Here is a 23,315-nt window from a genome sequence, read left to right as displayed (position 1 = left end):
AGCACATCAATTTTCCGATTTTCCTCGTCGACACCGAAGCTCGAGTATGAGGAGTTACTTTTTAGTTCGGTGGAATGATCCAAGAGATACGGACGTGCTCTCAAATAGTTGTTACCGTCTACTAAATAAAGTGAGGACTTTTTTTTTATCCCCACAGTGCAACTCACATGAAACTTTCGTCGCCTATTTCCGCAATGAAATAGTTTTCAACTGAATTTCCACGCCCAGTGTCGACAGGATTCTTTTATCTTGAAAAAAAAAAATTGAATTAGTGAATTTTGAAGCGAAAATTGTGAATTTCCTTTACTCATCGCCGGGCATTACATTGTGTTTGAAAATCAACGGTGAGTCCATATTCCCACCCTCACTAATTCCCCACACTCCAATTCTTGGAGACTGTACCTCTATCACGCCTGTAGCGGCGATATATGTATAGTAGCAAGCATGCTACTTTACTCAAAAGCTACAACACATTGTATTTAGCCAAAACCGCTCATATTGAAGCAATTTATACAACATGAGGCAAACAACTGTATACAGAAGAACATTCTTTACAAAGAATTTCCTACTTCCCACCTATTGAGAAGTATAAATCAATAAAAGTTTTTCTATTTATTTATTTTTTTAATTTAAATAAATCGCAAATTAAGTTAGCAATGCGATTATACTTATATATAGTTTCAAACTTTTGACATCAACTTGCATAATTAAATCACTCATCGCCCGGTAATGAAAGTTTACTTTGAACGTAATTGCATGGTACATTTCTCCACCACAAACTATCACAAACTAATGGAAAATCTTTGAAAAGTGGATAAGTGGTGGAGAAAGAAATTACTCCAGAAAGCCGAAAGTTTCAACTATGCAAAAGGCAGCTTTTTGAAAATATTCTTTTCACAAAAAGCTCAAAGTCGAAAACTTCTGGATCAAAAGTGGCAATGATTTATGATCCTTTTTAAGACTTTCCGTGTTTCAGGGATCTATATTGGTTTTCCTTAAATCCTAAATTCTTAATTTATTTGTATTTTGAATTTAAAAGAAATCAATGAAACAATTTTCCAAAAAAAAATCTTTCGAGAATTTTTTTGGGTCTTGTCTCCTAAATTAGTTGGTGCCCCTCCCTTTTAGAACAATTTTATTTATTTTTTTGCAATATTATAAACCGGAAAAGGAATTTCCACTGTCCCTTAGACTATTTTCTGAAGACCTTAAACGATTTTCCCCAGAAATATTCAGGTATTTAAAATCTATCTAATTTTATTTTTTTAGATACATAATTCATGGATTAAATAGCAAAGAAAACCAAAGAAATTATTCACAATTTTCTTTACGAAAAAACCGCGTTTATACATTTTGTAAAGCAAGAAGAAAAGTTACAGACTGCGTATAGCTTTTAGCTGTTGAATTTTCATGAAATGTTTCTACCCTAAAAATACTATAATGTTCTACAAAATAATTCTATTTTCATCTCTTTAGTCATTTTCACGATGTGTGTGTGTCTCTGGTGTTTTTTTTTTGTATTCTATGCTGCAAGATGAAACTAAAATGGGCTATTTATAAAATCTTCCTCCACTTTTGCACCAAGTCTCGAGGTATTCTGCTCTTTCGGCGGAATTTCCTCGTGAGGAGAAATTTCTCGAGACACATTTCTTTGTGACGTGCGGGCATTTCCCACCATGGGAGACGAAGAGGCACAAAAGACGCAAGGAAGCACCTCTTTGGGGAGCAACTTGAGACACACAATATTGTATATTCCCCCAACTAATATTAACTTTTCGTTTCAATTTAGTGCATATTATTGATTATTAGGCTGTCACAATGGACGCCATAGGGGTCTGGGGATTGTGACATACACTCAACTCTCAATGTACATGCGGTGCGTCCACAAATTGATCATTTGCCGCCCCCTTTTTCCGCCCTGTGTGGTTTTCCCACGCAGGAAAATGAGGAATGAGGAATTGGGTGATTTTTGTCCCTCCCCCCAACTGGGTGAGAATGTGTTTTTAGGGAAGCTGCGCCTATACAGAGGTGCTCTGGATTTTTATTTCACTCATCCACTTCCACTCTGATCAATCACCTCAGATACTTACAGTGAAAATTTATTTATACAATGAGTGTGTTTATTTTCAACTTCCTCACTCTTGGAGTTTGCAAAAGGGAGAGGGTTGAAAAAGGTGTGAGAGAAAAAAAAAAGAGCTGAAAATGGGAAAAACGCAGGAAAGGTAAAGGAAAAGTTGATGATGAAATTCTTTAAAGTTCCAAAGGACTTTCTCCAGTCAAGTTTTTTAATCAATTCTCGTCTTACAAGTGAAAGTTTTTACTTGAGGAATCACACAAGGGAAAATCTTCACATTCCGTCTCTCACAAAATGTTTTTTTCAAAGGACGCTAATCTGAGAAAATAAAGAGGGAAATCTTATAAAACTTTCATCTTAGAAATCTTTCATGTAATTTAAAGAACATAGCTATGAAAAAGCTTCCAATAGTTATTTTTTAATATTTAAAAAAAATTATAGGATAGGAATAGTTTTATATCCTTGAAAGATATTTAGTATGTATATCTATGTAATTAATTACAATTGATTAAATGTCTTTTACAGTATCCCTTTTTGAGCTTTCTCGCAGAAGATCTCATCCATATCCTTCTTTTAGACGTGATTCGTTCTCTTCATTCAATTGCAACTTATATATTTTTTTAAAGCAACAAAATGAACATGTCTCTGCCACCAAATGATTCAAAATAATGACGGGATGGAATTAGCAAAATTTAAAGACATAAGACTTTTTTTTTACTCTTCTCTCCTCTTTCTGTCTGTCGTGCGTCGCCAAAGTGACTGGCATTCCGCCCTCTAACCTCTGCTGAATACCTCAAGAGAGGAGTAACCCCCATCCTTCCGCTGTGACTAAATGCTTTGGAAATACTCCAAATACCCCGCCTGTCGGTTTGTTTAAAGGTTCTTGTTTGTGCCACCTTCACCAAATATTGATTCAAGGCACTGATTTCATTGCCTTAGAGCGCTTTTAGAGCATTTTGGGAATTCCAGAGTAATACTTAATTGCAGAAACGTGCCTATCAATTGAATGACTCCTACAAATGAAGTACCCGAAGTAGGGGCTTCATGGATCTGGAGGACTCCGCCCCCTTTCAACTCCCGGCACTGTACCCAAAATGTCACATACACTAACGCTCTGACTCCTGTTGAGTCTTACCACTTGTATCAGCCGAGGCGGTCTGACTCCCTCCTCGAAAGACACCCCTAACAGTGCATTGTGGGAGAAGAGAGAGTCCTCTTACGCAAAACAGCCTAAGCTGAAGGGGTAGGCATTCGGGCTTTTTGAACACCTTTTGGGGTCATAGAACTACACTCGGCCATTCCTGAATTTCGACGTCCTCGGCGAAAAATTAAATGAATCAATGATTTGTGGAGGACATCAGCCTATCTCTAACCCCACCTCACTCTTCTATCTCCCATCTCCTAACCTAGTAATCCTATCCTATCAAGCTAACCTAAGCTTGGCCTGTATCTCTTTGAAAGTTCCTTTCCTTTACTCGGGTCATTCTGATGTTTAGCGTGCACGCTTACCAATTTTCTAGTAACATGTTACCCTTCTGGTCCCAAGGCCCTTCGCCTTTCTTCAATCTGCTTCAACAGTTCCTTCTGTAAGCATGTATACTGCATATTGACGTTCTCACATATCCGTTGAGCTAGCTTTGTCTTTGAAGTTCCTTTACTGCCATCTCCTTTCGGGTTCCACCTGTAGGCAAGTGCAGGTCTTTCACCCATACACATCCAGGTTAATCGGGGTTATCTCCGGGGTTTGGTGAACAATGCCATGCAGCTATCTGGGAGGAAGTTTGGCAGACGCGTCTGCCAGGCGGTCCCAGAGGCAATACACAGTGACAATTGCTCACCCCTTTGATTACCCTGCTGTTCAATTCCATACATTTGGACCTTCATTGTCCTGGAGTCCGTTCAAGATCACAAGATGGTGCGTGCATGTGTCTGACTCACCACGCCTACAACATTCAACTATGTGCACTCTGTCTGCCAATGAACTCTTGGATCTGAAATGATACTCAACGATATTTTTAATTTCCAAGGATCTACTTCTCACTCTCGAGTTCATCCCAGAAATTAAAGCCTCTGTGTTCTTTTATTACATTTTATTCAGAAAAATCGTCATCTCTCAAATCCACTTCCATTTCCTCTTCTAATTCCTCTAATCCTTCAGGAACACCACACCTCTTGAGGCGATCAGCTGCATATATGGCCTCAAACGGTCGTATTGTCACTTGTGTAGCTGGGGTGTCCTTTATCAAATATCTATCGCGACCCACCACTTTGGCAACAATGTAGGGACCTCTGTATCTGGGTATCATCTTCCTTGATCCTCCTGTCGCTGGAGCAGTGTATCTAACCAACACCAGATTTCCTTCCTTGAATTGTGTGGGCTTCTTCTTCATCAGATTATGTTTTTCTGCTTCAACACGTTGATGCTCCAACATCCTTGCTTCAGCCTTGCTTCTTAGGCTCTGCAAGTCTTCCATCGCGGTGTCTGTTCTTTCTACTGCGGTGGTCACAGCAAATGACAACAGATTCTCCCGTTGTTGTCGAGGATTGTACCCCAACAAGAGCTGATAGGGAGTCTCCCCTGTTACTCTATTTATTGATGAATTGATTGCCCATTGCACAGTCGGTAAATGTTTTGCCCAATCCTTGCCAAGCTCATCTTCTGACAGGCAGCGTAATGAGTCCTTGACCACCCTGAAGATGCGTTCTACCTGACCATTGGCTCTAGCAGTGGCCACAGCCACAGGGGAATGCTGAATGTTATTCTGCTTGCAGTATTCCTGGAATTCGCGAGATGTGAACGCAGACCCATTGTCGCTCACTGCAATGCATGGGAGTCCGAAGAATTGTGATATTTCCTCCAATGCCCTTGTTACAGTGAGTGTTGTGGGACGAGCCACAGGTCGAAGAATCGTGAATCGTGTGAAGGCATCCACAATGGCCAGAATGTGTTCCTTGCCTCCCGATGTACGTGGAAAAGGTCCACAGAAATCAAGATGAACTGTGTGAAACGGTATGGGTTTCTTCTGCATAACGTGCCACTGGTATCGATGTTCGTCTGGGCTGGCTTTATGCATGGCACATTTCATACAGTTTCTGACATATTTTCGCGTTAATTGTCGAAGTTTTGGGAACCAAAAGTCCTTTTGAATGCTCTTGATGGTTCGGTCGGTTCCCGGGTGTCCACGCTCATCGTGTGCTGCACGCATCACAAAGAATTTCAATCCTGGGGGCACTACAAGGCGATTTCCCTGGGGAGTGAGTCTAAATAACTTGTTGTCCTGCACCACGTATTCTTGCAGAATTTGTTTCTGATCCACCTCTCCTTTCAACTTCCCAATGACAACTGAGTATATTCTCTCCAATTTTGGGCTTTCCATCTGTCGTGCCACTACCCAATCTTCACCAGATATTCCAATTACCCTTACCCATGGATCTTCTTTGTTCCCGTCCAAAGGTACTGGGCATCGGCTAAGAGTGTCTGCATGGGTCATGGCAGTTCCTTCTCTATGCTCCAACACAAAATCAAATGCCATCATCCGTATCCACCAACGTGCCACGCTGTCTCTTATCTTGTGCTTGTTTTGTGTCATTTGAAGAGCACTACAGTCCGTCACCACTTTAAACTGCTTTCCCAACAGAAAGTAGCGGAACCTCTCCATTGATTCCACAACTGCCAAGGTCTCCATTTCATATGATGGATACCTGGACTCTGCATCAGTTGCTGCTCTGCTGAAGTATGCCACCGGACGTAGGGGGTCGTTTCCGGTACGTTGCATTAGCACACTTCCTATTCCTAGCTTTGATCCATCGCAGTGTAGCTCATGGAATGCCTCTGGGTTGTAGAGTGTCAACAGCGGTTCACTTGTGAGAAGCTTTTTGATTTGTAGAAAAGCTTTTTCCTGACTTTCACTCCAAGTTATTGTCTTCTCTTGATGAGCTTCCGCCCCTTTCTGTTTCTTCAACAATTCCCTCAGGGGCTGAGAAATCTTTTGAAAATCGGGGATGAATCTCCTGAAATATCCTGCCAGTCCGAGGAATTGACGCACATGGCGCTGGTTCTGTGGCTTTGGGAATTGTTCTACTGCATGAACTTTGGCTTTACCCGGCGACATGCTTTCCCCATTGATGTTATGACCCAGGAAGTTAATGGAGGAGTGTAGGAATTTACACTTACTGAGTTTTAAAGTCAGGTTGTGCTTCGCCAATTCAGCAAATAGCTTTTCCAACACCGCCAGATTTTCTTCCACAGATGTAGTAGCTACGATTATATCGTCTACAAAACAGTGCAATGTATCACCCTTTAGTGGCTCTAGCACATGGCTCATTGTGCGCATGAACACTGCAGGGGAATTGGCGAGACCAAACGGCACCCTATTGAATTCATACTGCCCCGATGGTGTGACAAAGGCAGTGAGATATTTAGATTGTTCCTCCACGGCAACCTGGTGGTATCCCATCATCAGGTCAACGGTGGAAAACACTGCTTTTCCCTGCAGCTTATGCACCTCCTCTTCTACGGATGGCATTGGATAATGCTCCTTGACAATCAGTGCATTTAGTTTACGATAATCCACACATAGTCGCAGATCACCGTTCTTTTTCTGCAGAGCCACCATTGGGCTTGCAAATTCTGATGTGGACTTCCGGATAATGTTGTTGTCTAGGAGCTCCTTTAGGGCCTCATCCACCTTTTGTGCTTGCTTCCAAATAATTTTGCCCCAGCAGCAAAGGAAATTGTTGGTACTTTTGGGGCACAACATGTATTTTAATTCTGCAGTACCCATCTCCTGATTTTACTCTCGCGCTGGTGGCCCACAATGTTTTCCTCCGTCCTCCTCCATACACCCTAAAGTGGATGGCACGTCCTTCCTTCGACAATCCCAAACTTGTGGCCACGTTTTCCTGCAGCAGGGAGATGTCGCTTCCGCTGTCCAGGAGTGCGTCCAATTTCCTCCCTTCTAATTCGATTTGAGTGAGCGATTTGCGGATGGGGCTCAGGCTGGTGGTACGCTCATGCACCAGCCTAACCCGAAAATCCTTCTTCTCCGGGCACTTAGACGCCAGATGTTCATCAGAGTTGCAGATGAAACATCTTTTCTGCGTATTTCCCCGGCGACTTCCACCCGATTGTCCGGATTGGGGCTTCCTTCGCTCAGTCTTGATAGCATCATCTTTCCATGAATTGCGATATTGACGATCGCGTGATCTTCCCCTATAGTTCGGCTTGTGTCTCCCTTCACAGGAGCGGGAGCGATCTCGCCTCGGGCTTCGGCTTAGATGTCGGCGATCCCTGCGTCGTTCTCTCATTCTATTGTCCCTCTCGCGTGAGCGGTTCCTCTCACTTCGACGAAAAGTTCCACGCACAGAGTAGCGATTGCGTGAGTTGTGATTGCTGTCATCGAGTCGCTTTAACGCCAGCATCAGCTCAGGTATTGATTGGGGATTGGTGCATGTCAATGATGAGCGCTCTACATGCCCCGGCACTCCCTGGATTATGTATTTTATTATTAACCGAGTAGACAGTCCAATGCGCTGGCCCAGGGCATACTTGCCCATGACATAGGCCTCCACCGGTTCATCCCTCTTGCGGGTGGCCTCCATTTTCACCATGGCGCTCAAGTCGTCCACATCATCCGGGAAGAATTTTAAAAGTGCCTCTTTTAGCTTGGGCCATGTATATGCCAAGTCCATGTTTCCCTCCAGCCATGATCGTGCTGCCCCTTTTAGCCTCATGGTGGCTATGATTACCTTTTGTTCATTGGTAATGCTGAACTGGGCGCAGCATTTTTCGACCATTTCAACCCATTTCTGGGCTGACAGGGTTCTGTCCTGGTCCGGATTAAATTCGGGAAGCATAGATTCAACTTCCCTTTTTCCTATGGACAGGCCCAATAGCGGCACAGTGGGGTATTCCCGTGTTTCCGGGAAACCCCTGAATACAGAGCTGTCGGTCTCACTGAGCCTTGGTGGGACCTCACCCTGCTCCTCGGCATCTCCAGGGTTATTTCTCCTGGTTGATGTGAGCCAGCGTTGGAATTGCACAAGAGTTTCTTCGTCCATTTCACTAATCACTTTTCACTTAACGCGTGTTGCTTGACTGAGAGCGATATGCGGAATGCTTTGTCCCGAGAGAAACGCAGAGTGCTTTGCCTCGACAAAGAAGACTTAATGCTTTGTCTTCCTGATGACTCACACATTTTCTCAGGACTTGAAAATTTTCCACTCGCCTGGTTAATTTACACAAAGCTTACTCACCGCCTTCGGCAATTTTCGTTTACCCTCTTGTCGGTCGATGAGTAATCCTCACTTTCTCCTGATCCCAGTCGATCTCGTTCCCCTTCTCTCTTCTTCTCTTTCTAGCGATCTGGAAAGCTTCAGTTGCATTAGTATTGGGTTCCTTTTCTATGACTGGTAATTTTCCACTCTTTCATTCTCAATCAGCATCATTCATGGGCCCCATTTCTCGCACACATACATACGTGCATACATACATACATATATATGCATGCCCACGCCATATCTTTGTGATTAGAAAAAGAATACTTATCTTTGTGAATTGCTGAATCCTTTTTCCATCTTTACACTACACACTTGGGGATCTGTTCAGATCCCACTTCTGAGTGAAGTACCCGAAGTAGGGGCTTCATGGATCTGGAGGACTCCGCCCCCTTTCAACTCCCGGCACTGTACCCAAAATGTCACATACACTAACGCTCTGACTCCTGTTGAGTCTTACCACTTGTATCAGCCGAGGCGGTCTGACTCCCTCCTCGAAAGACACCCCTAACAGTGCATTGTGGGAGAAGAGAGAGTCCTCTTACGCAAAACAGCCTAAGCTGAAGGGGTAGGCATTCGGGCTTTTTGAACACCTTTTGGGGTCATAGAACTACACAAATTGTACATTTTACCATATTAAAGCTCCGAAAGCTCCCCAACGAAATTCATGCAGAAAAAAAAAGAATTTTTAACCACATTTTTGAAAAAGTTTCATTAAAATACTTGCATTTGCTTATTTACGTTATGAAAATTTTTCGTTTTGAATGTTTATTTATGCGTTAAGATTTACATTTTTCAAGAGTCAAAAAGAATGAGAATGACGCAGGTTCTTCATACTTAAACTTTTGCACTTAACATACGGAATGTGTCATGTTTAGAGCTATAAATCTTCCAAATACTTCTAATATTTTGAAGAACAATATGTTTAAAGCGGTAGAAAACTTTTTCTTTTTCTTATAGTAAAATCTGAAAAAAAACTCAAAAAGCTCGAAACAATTCTCAGAATTTTTGATCAATTTGTGTGAGAATGAAGCTAGTAAATCAAATTGATTACAGAGTAATCCTTCAATTAAAAATTGTAGACTAGACAAATCTCTTAGATTAAGTTTATATTCTTCATTAATTTTCACATGCTATATACCTACCGTCTTTGCCAAATGTACATTCTTGGATGTAAGAAAAAGGATTTTAGAGCGTCGTAAAGTGTCCAAAATGCATATAAAAAGTAAAAGTGAACACATAATTCAGAATTTAGTGTTGGAATGTTTGTCAGAAATGAAATATGACTGCATTTTACAGCTTCTCATATCTTCATAATAAAAAGAAGCAGCCCAAAATTACATTATATGGTTGTCCAAGAGGGTCATGCTGGTATTACACAATTTTGGGTAAAATAGTACAATAATAAAATTAAAGATTACAGCACCGTTGAACAACCGAAAGAAGACACAAATGTATATAGTATACATAATGTCATAGTTAAAAAGCTTCTAGGAAAATGACTCAATTGACCCTAAGAAATGATATTTAATATTCAAGGGGGGCACATACAGGAGATTAATTTTAGTACAATAGAGTGAGCCCCTTGGGTGCACATCAAATATTTCGCAGAAGTTTTGGACGAGAATACCGCACGAAAGAAAATTACGCCACAGTGGGGTCAGTGTAGGTGTGAGAATTTGGGGTAGTACAATGTACATATGTATGGGGTAAATTCAGCCATGGTCCGTGGGGAGTAAAGTGAAAGGAGTGCCGCATAAGGAGGTAACGCGTGAAACCCTCGGATCAGAGAATGACAACAATTGCAATAAATTTCACAGCAAGACACGCAGAAGAAGAAGAAAAAAAAGCATATGGGGCTTTCAAGAAGTCACGAAGAATCCCCAATCACGCCTCTCCGGGAAAAGGAAGCTTTCTATATGTATATGGTATGTATGTTGTATGTAATGTAGTGTTGAAATGCCGATGGCGCTAAAGCATCACATTTAAGGAGGAAGTAATGTGGGGGTGGAAAAATGCAAAACCACTGAGAAATTGTAAAATGTTTAAGCGTTTTAGTGGAGTTAGATGAAACATAAAATCCAACATTATATTGCTTATGGAAGCATTCTATTTACATAAAAGAGCGGTAAAATGGCGAATGATACTGTAAATGTTTAGATGAAATATTCTAAAATTAACCCATTACATACGATTTATTTGGTATAAATATAACCATTCTTACTCTCTTTTTTTTCCTCCCAAAATGAGCACCGAGTGTGGACAGCAAATGAGGTCAATTTCGATTATTCAGTTCACTTCTTCACACTTGCCTGCACTTTATTATGCACTTTGGATTTTATAAATAAAAAGGAGAAAGTATTCTGTGTCAACGAACCCTTGAAAATATCCAGCTTGAACTTAAGGGGAATTAATCTGGCAATTTTTAATGTTTATTCCTTTCTTTATGATCTTTATAAGAATCCTGATAAATATAAAAGTAATATCACAATCCTTCCATATTTTTATTTACATTAAAACTTCCACCTAATTTGTGATAAGCCCGCTTATAAAATTTTTAGCTTATTCATCAAACTCTCTACAGATCACAAAATAAACCAAAAGGTATATAATATTTTTAATCTGTGGAACGTATGAAAGTAAAAAAAAGGTCGATGTCACCCCAACTTGGGAAGGAAATTGTGGTAAAACTTATGTCACCTCCTTGCTCACCCACCTGCGGTTAGGTTCATAAAAAAGCAAGAGAAAATCTCGGTCGTAAAAGAAGCTGCTGAAGAGATTCACTAAGCATTTGTTGCATCTGTTTGTTTTAATTGAATAATTTATAGCATACTAAAAAAAAGATTAAAGTATCCAAAACTTATTCTACCAAATAAATTATATCGTCCCACTAAAAATGATAAAGCTTTGCGTGGGAAAATGATACGATTGCAAATTAAATGGAGGATATTATTATTACATACTATCCACCATCTAATTAGCTTTATTAATTAAGCATCTCCATGAAGTGTTTAGATGTGAATCATGTAAATTGCACACGTATATACCCCAGCAATTTATTTTATTTACCACAAGATAGCAATCCACTCAAAAGATGCACCATTTGCAACGATGTGGGACCAACTTTAGGATCCTCATGGGATTTAAAGTACTATTTTTATCATCCCCTGGGTTAAGTGAGTTCATGAATATTAATCAGACTGAAAGGAAGAAACAATTAAAGGGAAAGCACTCCCTAACCCCAAGTTGGATTTTTGAGGTGCACAACCCAAACGTTATATACGAGGAAAATGTTTTAGTACTTTCCCCGTATTAAATCATTCAACCAATTTTGAGCGTTAGTGGAGATTTGATCAAAAATTGAATTTAATATTGAATCACGATGAGAGCAGAAAGTAAATGTTTGAACAAATGTGATGAAATCAATCTTGTTTATAGGTATTATTTGTTCACAGAATTTTTTTGTGGTATGATTGGGAGTGTATAAAACAGAAGCTAGAACATAGATTTAACTTATAGCCTTAAAATTTTGAAGATAGCAATCATCCACATTAGAGTTACTTTAAAATTCTTTTAAGGAAAGTTATAAAATTATTTTATTTTAAAGTCAATTATATCACCCAGAAAGGGCCCCCTTGCACTGCTGCAGACCATTGAATTATTCATAGCTAAACAGTAGGACTAAAATAGAGGTTAGACATGTCAGCGTAAATAACTCACTAATGATCGTTTGCACTTTCAATTGAAATTCTCTTACATTTTTGAGGCATTATTTCACGACGCTTCTATCTACAGCTCATCGTGTTCATAAATAAGTTTTGTTATTTAATTTATCCCGCCTCTAAGTATCAGGAAGTTTTCTAATTTAAATCTTGTATCACCCTGAGAGATTAGCAATTGAAATTAGGCGTTATTGCCTAAAAAATTATACTAAAAGTGAAGAAGCTGGAAAATTCATGAAGCATATTTTTTCTCAAATTTGTATAATTCGCCTTCGGCAAAGTTTTATGAGGAAATGACTAAATAGAATCCTTCTAAACAAATCTCATCATTCGCTGTGTTACATCGCAAAATGAGCGGTGTGTTTAAACACATTGTCTGTTTAAGTGTTAGCAAAAGGAGGAAAAATTTTTAAAAAGAAAAGAAAATGTGTAAAGTGAGAGCTCAATCCTTGACGTGACTTTTTTTTCGCGCCGCGCGGTTTTTTTGCGTTGTGTATATGCTCCAATTTAAACAAGATGCTTTTCTCCTCAAATCAATCAAAGCGAGAAGAGGGATGTTGGAGATGGGATTAAATACTCTCGAAAGACATACAAACACTCTCTTGAATCCCAAATCACGTGGGAATTTATTTCCGTCTTCATTTTCGTTGTAGACTCATGGCTTTAATCATGTGAGGCGTGTGCTGAGTTGAAAATACTTCACATGGGTCACCAGTACTGGCAGTATACGTTCAATTTCCTTACCCGAAGGAATCCTTTCTCAAGATTTGTGTCAATCTCTTGAAAAATTTAAAGCATCCTTCAGTAGCTACTTATACTCGTCGCTCCTTCCCTTGATGTATAACACGCTCCTTTTGTTAACAATATAGTGGAAATGAGAAAATATTTATAAGAAAAGAAGTGAAAATAAAATAACCGGGAAATCTTCTTTGGCAATCATTTAAAATTTTCATGAAATGAAAGAAAAAAGTTTGATGGAAGCTTTTTGTTTAATCATTAAGTACCCCATGTATCACAGGGAATGTAATTTTCGTTGGAAAATGGATTATCTACCTCTTAATTTGTTTTCAGTTGCGTCGCATGGCATGTCTAAAAATAATTCCCATGAACGCGAAAAGCAAATCAATTTTCTGCAAATAAAAAAATATATATAACATAGCTAGAAAGTTTATAATTACATTTACATAAAATTCTGATGGCAAACAATATTCATGCATTTTATATTTTTTGCTGAAATTGATGGATTTCAAAAGTAAAAAAAAAACCTTTTGCACTAAAAGCTCCATTTTACGTATGATGCCTTTTCGGAGAAAGTTTGTGGGATTGATACCGCCGCAGCATGAGAAGAAATGTCACAGGCACATCTGTCTGCAAATCATATTCTCTACTTCCTTGTTCGTTCACATCTACAAAAGCTTCACTTTTCGATATCCTTCCCAGAGCTATTACAATTGAATTTTCCTCAAGCATCTTGTACTACATATGAAGCACAATATTCAATGGATGTGAGTTGAAGTGGCGACGATGTTCTACAGTACTAAAGGCGAAGTCATAAATATAAAAACGCGACGTGCTTTTTTCATAGCAAACAAGAATTTAATTTTATTGACAATAACGAGTTTTCTTTTTTAAATTGGAAAATAGTAGGTAAACATTTCCGCTCACACCTCTCATTCCATATCAAGTTTATGAATTTTCCCGCACATTTATCCGTATCACGAGCAATTGAGATGAGAAATCAATTTTCCTCATGTACCTACTTTTCTCGCAGGAAAGTTCTGCATGAGAAGCTTTTCTATATGGGTAAAACTTTCTTAGCAGATGGACAATGAATGAGGCTTTCTAGCCGATATTTCATCTTTACACTTGAATTTCATCCATTCATTGCATGCTTAAGTTTTCCTCACGTTCTATGCCAAAAGACATCATCCACCCATTGTATGCTTAGCCACAATTTATTGGTGATATCAAATTATGTGAATTGCGATGGAAACACGCCACGTTTCATCGTCCTATTTTGATGAATTACCCCTCACTTTGTTGCTCGATTTATTTGCGCTTCGACGGAAAAGCTCAGCACCGATAAATTCGTCAGATGATCCAAAATGAAGTGATTTAACTGAATTCACGCGGTATATTTTGTGGATATATGGCAAACTGTAGAGAATCCGCAAAGGCAAATGTTTAACCAAGAATTTATTGCTCAGAGTGAATTTTTGTGGTGCTTCAGAAGTATCACATATAGGTACCATAAAATGTCTTCCTTATGCAAGGTATAGAAAAGCGATTGGTATGAGATTTCCCTCAAGGTATATTATGCGGTATAGAGAGAAGCAAGACGGTGTAGTTAGGAGAAAGTCAGGTGTTGAAATGGCAGTGTTCACCCTGAAGCACGAAGAAGGCGAAGGTAGTGCAAATATTGAGTCGAAGAGAGGAAAACTTCTCGAGTGAAATCTCATGGATTTTTCCTCTTCCACGTCTTTGGTGACAATGTTACTTTACACTCCGAAGAAAATTGTGCCAAAGGGGGTTGAATTCCCAATGAGCTGGTTACAATTTTTCCCAAAGACTTCTACAAAGTATATATCCGCCCTCCCATCCCCAAAACTTTTGTATTGTGATCCTAAAAACCTTTTGCGAAAATCTGCACGTGTGTAAGGTGAAAAAGTTGCAAAGTTTCTTTTAGTTTTAAATTTTTTTTGGCTTTTGATGGGGTTTCTCTTTTACTTTGTTTGTTTCTATTATTACAGCTCATCAAAATGCTAAATAAGCAAACACAATTTGGGGAGTTTACTTGAAAATGTGTTAAAACACGTGAAATAGGGGGGTGGCTTTTACAGAAGGGTTGTCACAAAATATAAACATTGAAATGTATTTGAAAAATTGTACTGAAAATTCACAAAAAAGAAAAATCGCGATGAGGTGTTATTGTTGTTGTATGTAAAAAAAATTCTAATGTCTCAGTGACTATATACCTTCCAGACACGAAACACAAATGATGTCGTTGAGATATCTTAATCATCTTTTAAACCACCTTAAAATATTTTATAGCACTCATATCTGTTTATTTTACGTCTTTAATCTTTTCACATGAGCTCAATCTCGATCCATAATTTAAAAGTCTTTTAATTATATACATTTTTGTTATATAACTTCCTTCTTTTACCACATATAAACAAATAGTGACGACAAACACTATTAGACCAGTTAATTTTAACCACTTTCCCATATTTTTCTTTATGATTGTAGGCGTTTGTATAGGCAAATTTTCCACTTCTCTTAACCATTAATCCTGCGAGAAGCTTTTCCGCCACTACTGGGCATTTATTACTGGAAGAAATGTGCGTGCTTCGGTGATTCTTGACTTACAAAATAATTCCTCAATAAATTCATAATGAATGGACGTGGCAACAATCCCCCTATAATTGTTCACGGAATTCCAACCTTCTAGCCAAATAATTTATAGATATTCAATTGTGATAATCTCCACGTTTTATTTAGGGAAAATTCACAAAATGGTACTACTGGCACTTAACGAAGGAAATTAGAGTGCAGTGTAATGCATTTTAGTGGCAATTTTACCTCCTCTCTATGTAGCCTTGTCGATGAATTATTATGAAACCCCATTAACCCCGTTCGACCTTTAATGGGTTACGGTAACTTAAGAAATTTTTCTCGTGCAAAATTTCCTTTGCCAAAATTCTCAACATTTGAACGCTCTTTTGGTTCTTAAGATTAACCCAAAGAATTTACTTGGAAAAAAGCTTTTTAAGCTTTTTAAAAGAATATTCTAACGTAAAAAAGCTTATTGGGAAACTAAAAAAAAAACATGAATAATTTGAAAACCTGACTAAAGGGTTAAATTCACTTGAACACCCACTTATCCGCAATTTGATTGCGTGATAATTGTATTATTCGGTCATTTCGGGTGCACACGTGAAGAGGAGGAGTAGAACGCGAAAACGACCACGCTCACCATTAAATATTGTGTGTAAACAGGAGGAAATACAAAACCACAGAGTTGTTTTATATAAAATAAAATAAAGAAGATTTTAGTCAGACAAAATTAGTTTTAAAAAATGAACGATTTTATTCTTCTGAGCTTTCACACATTATTAAACAATTTGAACAGAAAAGTTCGATTTGAGAATATGAATTTTTCAAACTACTCTCACGACTGTGCTTGAATTGTTAATAATCAAATTTTGTGAAAACTTTTATAATAAAGCCATATATAGCATCACCGTGAGCATTTTATTTATTTTTTATTAATTAATTTTTCTTTTCAACCGAATGATTAAACCAATAATTCCTACAATAGCTTTCAAACTTTTGATAAATATACATATAATGTTCTTATTATGCCACAGCTGAAGCTTTCTTTTATCTTTTTAATTAAAATTTCTTTCTCATTGCATGTTATCTAATTTATTTTCCTCAACACCACTCGAATGCCATGAGTACTTATTAGAACATTGCAATTTGAATAAGTGATGACATTACAGGTTTCCATCCATATCATGCAAGTGAACGGACAATTTTCCTGCTGCGGATTCATCCTTATTTAAAGAACTCTCGTGTGATGGCGTGTGGATTCTTTCATCACAGTCTCTGACCATTTCATTGGGTATTGTGTGAAAATGTGGGATCATTCAAAATTCATTTATTTCCTCACTTCTATTCTTACCATGAGTCAGGGGCAGCTTTTCTTTGGTGGTGATTGGAAACATGATAAATTTATTGAGAGTGTTTCCACTACGATTTCCCATTTGGTTACCTCTGAGGTAAATCCACTGAAATCCCTCACAGTGGCTGTTGTGGGACGTACCAAGCAGTCAGTTGATATAAAAGGTGAGATTCTACGGCGTATTGAATCAAATGAATTTCCCGTAATTGTCATCAATCAAGAAACACATGATGTATCCAGAAAAACAGCTCTCATTGAAAATCCATGGAAATGCAACTATATAGTCATTCACATTGTACACATGTCGTTATCATTGAAGAAGAATTTGCTCGAAGTTGATCGCAAAAATCGCAAAATATTCGTGGTGCTCGATGAGCCTGTTGATGAGAAGCCTCTATATTGGAATACTGTGTGGGCGGATTATTTATACATCTACACTCTTTTGAAAAATATGAATATCTATTACTTGGCTTTCTTCAACAACAACAATAAGACTCGCCTCTTTACAATCAACAGCCAATGGCATGAAATAGAGCTCCCAATTAGTAATAATGTGCAAGTTCCAGATCGAATTGAAATTATCAGTGATGGCGTCCTTAAAATTGCTCAATATAACAATCCACCACTTTCAATAATTACAAATGGTCGAATTTACGGATATGATAGTGAATTCCTCAATGTTGTTTGTAAACTTCTTAAGATGTCTTACAAGATTGTTAACTTCAATGTGATAGAGCTTGGAACATTGAACACTGATCATGTCATTTCGTCTATAGTAATGGTGGCAAGTGATGTAGTAGACTTCTCCTTCAACGCCAGAGAAATGTCTAGATATTCAATTGGAGACATAGGTGATAAAGTAGATGGCCTATATCCTCTTGATATCACAAAAGTGTGTGCAGTTGTACCACGTAGTGCAAAATATTCCACAATAAGGAACATTGTGAATATTTTTGATAAGATTACATGGCTCATTATTGGATTAATTTTCGTTGCAATGGGTGGTATCTTCTTCTGTTTAGCCAAAAAATCATCGCTACTCATATCGGATACTTACTTTTCTCTATGGGAAATTCAATTGCTCGGCGCAACGAGCCAGAGGATTTTAACAAAGTGGAACAGGAGTATCTATACCATTTTCATCATCTACAATTTCCTCATTTTATCTATCTTTTCCTCTGTTCTCGTATCATTTCTCACAAAACCCCTTTACAAACCAAATATCAACACTATCGAAGAACTCAATGGAACCATTACACTCTATATGACTTCATCAATTGCATTTGAAATTAATGGTATTCGTGGAAAAAATTATGTATTTCAAAATTATGATGTTGCATCATATACTTTCGATGGAATTATCCAAAAAGTAATCACAACACCCAATGCTGGTTTTGTTACATCGGAGAATCTCATTCGTATATTTATGGACTCAAAGCTAAACCGAGATAGCAATGGACAGCCGAAGTATCATGTAGTTGATGAATGCTACTATACTACACATCGCAGATTTTTAGTCAGTCCAGGAAATTCGTTTGCAGATAGAGTCAATCTCTATCAATCTTGGGTAATAGAGAGTGGCCTATTCCATCAGTGGATGACCTATGTTAACTACAACTTTACCCACGCGAAAAAGGAGAAATTCTATGCAATGACCTTCACCGACTACATCGTAGCATATTACATCCTTGTTTTTGGCTACTTTTTAGCATTCGTAATATTTTTGAGTGAAATTATTGTAAAATTTATCCAGAGAAAATATTTCAAGAATTCCAATGATTTTTTATTCACATAAAATATTATATTTCTTCTATTTAATTTGCATTATTTTAAAATAAAGTGTTTGCCGTAGTTTTGGATGTTTGAATAATTTTTGCGTGGCAAAAGATAAATTCTGATTCCCGTGAAATGAGCTAAAAGCCATAAACATAAACCCAATCGTCTTATTATTTATCTCTATATGTACCAAACCACTGCGTAAACAGGGAATTTAAGGAAGATCTGAAATGAGGATGTGTATATAGCGAAGAGCATGAAACTTTTACCACATCCGTTCTGTGGGTGAAAATCCTCGTGAAAGAAGAATTTCAATTAGGAAAACTCACGTGTGTACACGTAAGAAGACACACTATGCCAAATACGAAGTAATATTAATTTAGAGTATTTTTATTTGCTTTTTAGCTTTAACTCTTTATATTTTGGTTAAAATCATAATATTTGTTAGGCAAGTAACGAAACTATTTTAAAAAAAAAGTTTTAATAAACTTCCATAAGTACTTTGTCGTAGTGCACGTTTACATATTTATTTGAGTTTCCTTAATCTTGAGTTACACAATTTCAGTAAAGTAAATACAATTTCCACAGAGTTAGGAATTGTAATGAATTCACTGGGAAATCTGTGTGATTAAAATGAAATATTTAAAGTGGCAGGAAGTAGCGGAAGACGTGGAGAGGAAGAAGAATTAAGATACCTCTATAAAGTGATTCCTTCAAACTCTCAATGGACTTGCAAACTTAAAAGCTATACTCATTTCTATTCGAAATGTAATAGATATGAGTTTTGTTAAAATTTGGTCATTGCAATACCATTCATTCGGGATAGCTGTATTAATCATTCTTCACACATCCCTGTCATAATTATTGCATTGCGCGGATTACGCGTCGTATTGATAAAATTAAATTGAATTATGTGGTTTTTATTGGAGTTATGTGTGCAGAAGTTGCGATAAAATTAGGCTCAAATGAATATTGAGAATTAAATTTTTGTATCATTTTAGACTGCGCTTGATAATTTTATAATTCACTTCATTTTGTACCCAATAGAACACAAAGTACATCGTAATTGGATCAATGAATTATTCAATTATTGTCTCTGACACGATACAAGATTTAAATGTATCAACAAGTGAATAATGAAATTTACAAAATTTTCCTCATACGTGAACACTGCTCACTTAGCTCATACAATTAATGTAGATAAATAAGGTAAAATTATGAAAAGTATACCTACATAAAAGATAAATTTACTTTAATTATGCTTTAAACTTTGTTGAGATGTAACCGTGTTTGGCTAATTTTAAGAATAATCATGCTGTTATGTGTATGTTGTGTAACTTGCATTTATGCAAAAATGAGACAATTTTGAATTACAAACCAACTCTCCGAGTTTAATTAAGTACCTACCTACATAGAAAATGAAAAGAACTCTCATGTTCCCCTTGGAGCATGATTGCTCATATAGTTGGTACCTTTTCAGAAATCCCAGCGTATTGTAGGTTCCACCATAGCTGCAGAATGCCTAAAGTGTTATTAGGTGTTTCATTTTTCACAGCAAAAGCCAGAAGAGACAGGGACGCAATTAGAGAATGGTTTTCATCCCTCTTCCACTATGTTTACCAAAGGAAAGAGGGATGGTTAGCTCAGGGGGTGCATTGTGAAGCTATTCGAGCTATTCAGTAGATTGATATCTTATTTGTTTAACTTATGTGTTGAAGCTTTCTACAAACACCACGTCAGCCCTTCATGACTCTCTTATCAGGCGAAGGTATAAAAATAAATTTTCCACCTCTTTTTTTCTTGGTTTTTTTTCAGCAATCTGCGGCGATGTGGTGGATAGTGTGAGCAAATTAAATGCCATTTCAAGTGAAATAAATCCCTGTCAGCTGTGGACAGGCAATCGAGGAAGGAATCGGGTAGCAGCAATGGACGACATATCTGCACATACGAGGATAAATTACACAAAAACACGAAGTGCTTCAATTTGTGCCCCTGCCAGTACTAGTCTCGAAAATGTCCTCCTTCCACCATCTGGCAGTGGTACACCTGATAATGGGACCCCGAGCTATCGACGACGGCGACCGGCTACTCGATCCCAAAGTGCCAGGATCACCGGCCCTAGATCCGTAAGTTTGAACCTATTTTATTGTTCAGCAACCTCCCAAAGAAAATCTCTTTAAACTCACTTTCTTCTCTTCAACCTATCTACGGAAATTTAAACTTTCAAAACTAATTTGAAGCACGACAAATTAGACACATCACTCGAAACTTTTGCTATATGTAAATTTGAATTTGGAATTTAATATTCATGCTTGTGTTTTAGGTGAAACGAAAGACACAACCACAGCCTAGCAACCTTCAGGAGACCAGCAGATCACACTGCACGAGTGAACCTAGACTCAATGATACAGAAACTCCTCCACAGAGAAGAAGAGGATCCCAAAGGAGGCCAACGCATACACAAAGTGAGTATATTGCATTGCCACAATTAAAACTTTATTCCTTCTCCTTGTGTGGAGGTCTTGCTGGTAAGATTCACTCGATTCACTTATCATATTAATTAAAACAATATAATTTCTTAAAAAAGAAACTTTCTCAAAATGTATTTTCGTCTGAAAACTTTTGCTACATACATGTCTTTGTTTCGACTCGTTTGGAAAAGCTAAGTTTCCAAAGTTTTGAACTTTTTGAAAGACACATTGGGAAATGAGATAGAGCGAGAACATTGAATCGACAGCAAAGGAAGTGTGAAGAAAAACTCATTCATCCTGCATGTGAAAAGCCCACACAACATCATCCCATTTTCCTCATAAACTGAAACTTTGTTATTATTTATTTTCACAACCACCCTGACAACTTTTAGTACCTATGCTTTTATATGTTGAAAAGGGTGATGCAAAAAAATGACTAGGGGATCTACTTATTTGAATAATGATGGGCTAAATAAATAGTTATGAATAGATGTGAAAATGAATCAACATTTGGCACACATTGTTTTCATTGCGGACAAACTTTGTATATGGAATTGGCTATATGGAAAATCATGGGCAATTGTAGTATAACATCAAGTTCTGTAGATGAACAATTGATTTTTGATTAAGCGGGAAAAGGGGTGTGAGTTTGGCATTTAATCAGTAATTTACCATTTTTATCCCTCGTCATTTTTGCGTGCGGAGAAAAGTTTTTTTTGAAGCGGACTAAAATCCATCACACTTTTGCTTATAAGAAGACAGATTTCTTCTCCCTACTGGACGGGGGAATAAATTGAGAAAATTCGTGTTTTAACTGATGACGAATGATTTATCTTATTTTCTTCCTTCCCTGCCGCATCATTTATTTTGCGGATTCCAAAAAAGCACCATGATCCGAAGAAAAAAATCTTTAAAATTCACTTTATCCCCCTCAAAACAATGAGGAAAAGCGAGCGAGAGAGATTTATTTTCTCTTGCATGAATTGCTTCTCGTATTTCGACGGATTTTATATTTGTGAAATAATAATGTAGTTTGCATATACCACCCCCTCTCTCCCCTCCCTCAAATGCTGTGTCTCAAACATTAATTTAAATACAGTCATTTGCAATCTCATTTTCAGCTCCACAATTTCCCTTCGAGACACTCAAAAGCGATCCTTGGAACAACCCCAAATTGTCTTTTGTATTCATCCCTCCCCCTTTTTAAATGACTTTCTCTCAACGAATTTAATTCCATATTGCCGGAAGCTTTCTTTCAGACTTTCGACCTCGTCTCTCTAGCCCTATAATGCCAAAAGCTCCATCCGTTCTAGCATCCTGCGTGAGTAAAGAAACGCTTAAATTAATTTCTTTGCAATTTCTGGTGACAAATTGCGTAACAATTACAAAAATCATCAATCTCAGTGATGAAAATAAAATATTTTTAGACCTTTGAATTATAACAACTTTTAATCAATTTTGAAGTTATGCAAAACGATTTTTTTATCAAACTAGCAACAGCATTTTTTTGCTGAATATTAACGAAGAAGTTTTAGATTCTTTGATGACAAAAGCAGGGATTAAAATATCAAAAATATTCAATTAATTTATTATACAAAAATTACATTATTTATATTTTAAATTTCCATTAAAATGAAATCAAAAGATTAAAATAAATCCTATTTGTGGAAATGTGGTTATCTGAAAAATAAATATAACGCCAATTGAATAAATTGGAATCCACTTATCCTATGCGGGGGATTTAATTTTGATATAGGCACTTTAAGCAATCTTCTGTCGAGGGTGAAAATAAATACATTTATCCCCTCGATAAGGTACCAATTAAAAGGCTATAATTAATTCCATAAAATTTTCGTCTCTATACCCCACGTAAAACAAAGTGATTGCTCCTCTGTGAGGGATTAAGTTAAATTGAATGAAAGCCATGTTGTTGTGTGCTTATATTTACAGGTCAACGGAAACCGGCAACATTTTTGGATGTTCCTTCGAATTTTCAGTACACGCAAGGTGATGATGATGATGACAATTACAGACTACGGACATTTAGCAGTACAAAAGGAGGTGAGCTTTTTTGTACCTTTTCCTGATTTTATAGGCGAGATTTGAGAGAATCCCACGTAATGCGATGGATGAAAAAAAAATCCATGGGAAAGATATTACAATTATCATCCTAATCCCTCTCTTTCAACTCGCCTTAATTCACGCTTGGCGACATTTCCTGGGGAATGGAGGCAGCAAAGCGTTAAATTGAATTGATAAACCCCAGATATAGAAGCTCCCTCGCCCTCTAAGTGCGGGGGAATTGCAGA

General features: G+C 37.6%; 1 protein-coding gene across 1 annotated transcript in view; it reads left to right on the top strand.

Moving 5' to 3' along the window:
- Positions 1–23,315, top strand: part of LOC129792755 (GTP-binding protein REM 1) — a 29,105-nt gene continuing 5,790 nt past the window's right edge. The window contains exons 1-4 of the mRNA XM_055832101.1: positions 1–344; positions 20,351–20,661; positions 20,859–21,000; positions 22,957–23,067. Coding sequence (XP_055688076.1) covers positions 20,461–20,661; positions 20,859–21,000; positions 22,957–23,067 — 454 coding nt within the window. The 5' untranslated portion in view covers positions 1–344; positions 20,351–20,460. The remainder of the gene's footprint in view (positions 345–20,350; positions 20,662–20,858; positions 21,001–22,956; positions 23,068–23,315) is intronic.

Source organism: Lutzomyia longipalpis, chromosome 3, assembly GCF_024334085.1.
Source record: "Lutzomyia longipalpis isolate SR_M1_2022 chromosome 3, ASM2433408v1".
NCBI lineage: Eukaryota > Metazoa > Arthropoda > Insecta > Diptera > Psychodidae > Lutzomyia > Lutzomyia longipalpis.
Note: the sequence above shows the minus strand (reverse complement) of the source record. Positions and strands in the feature narration are given on the sequence as shown.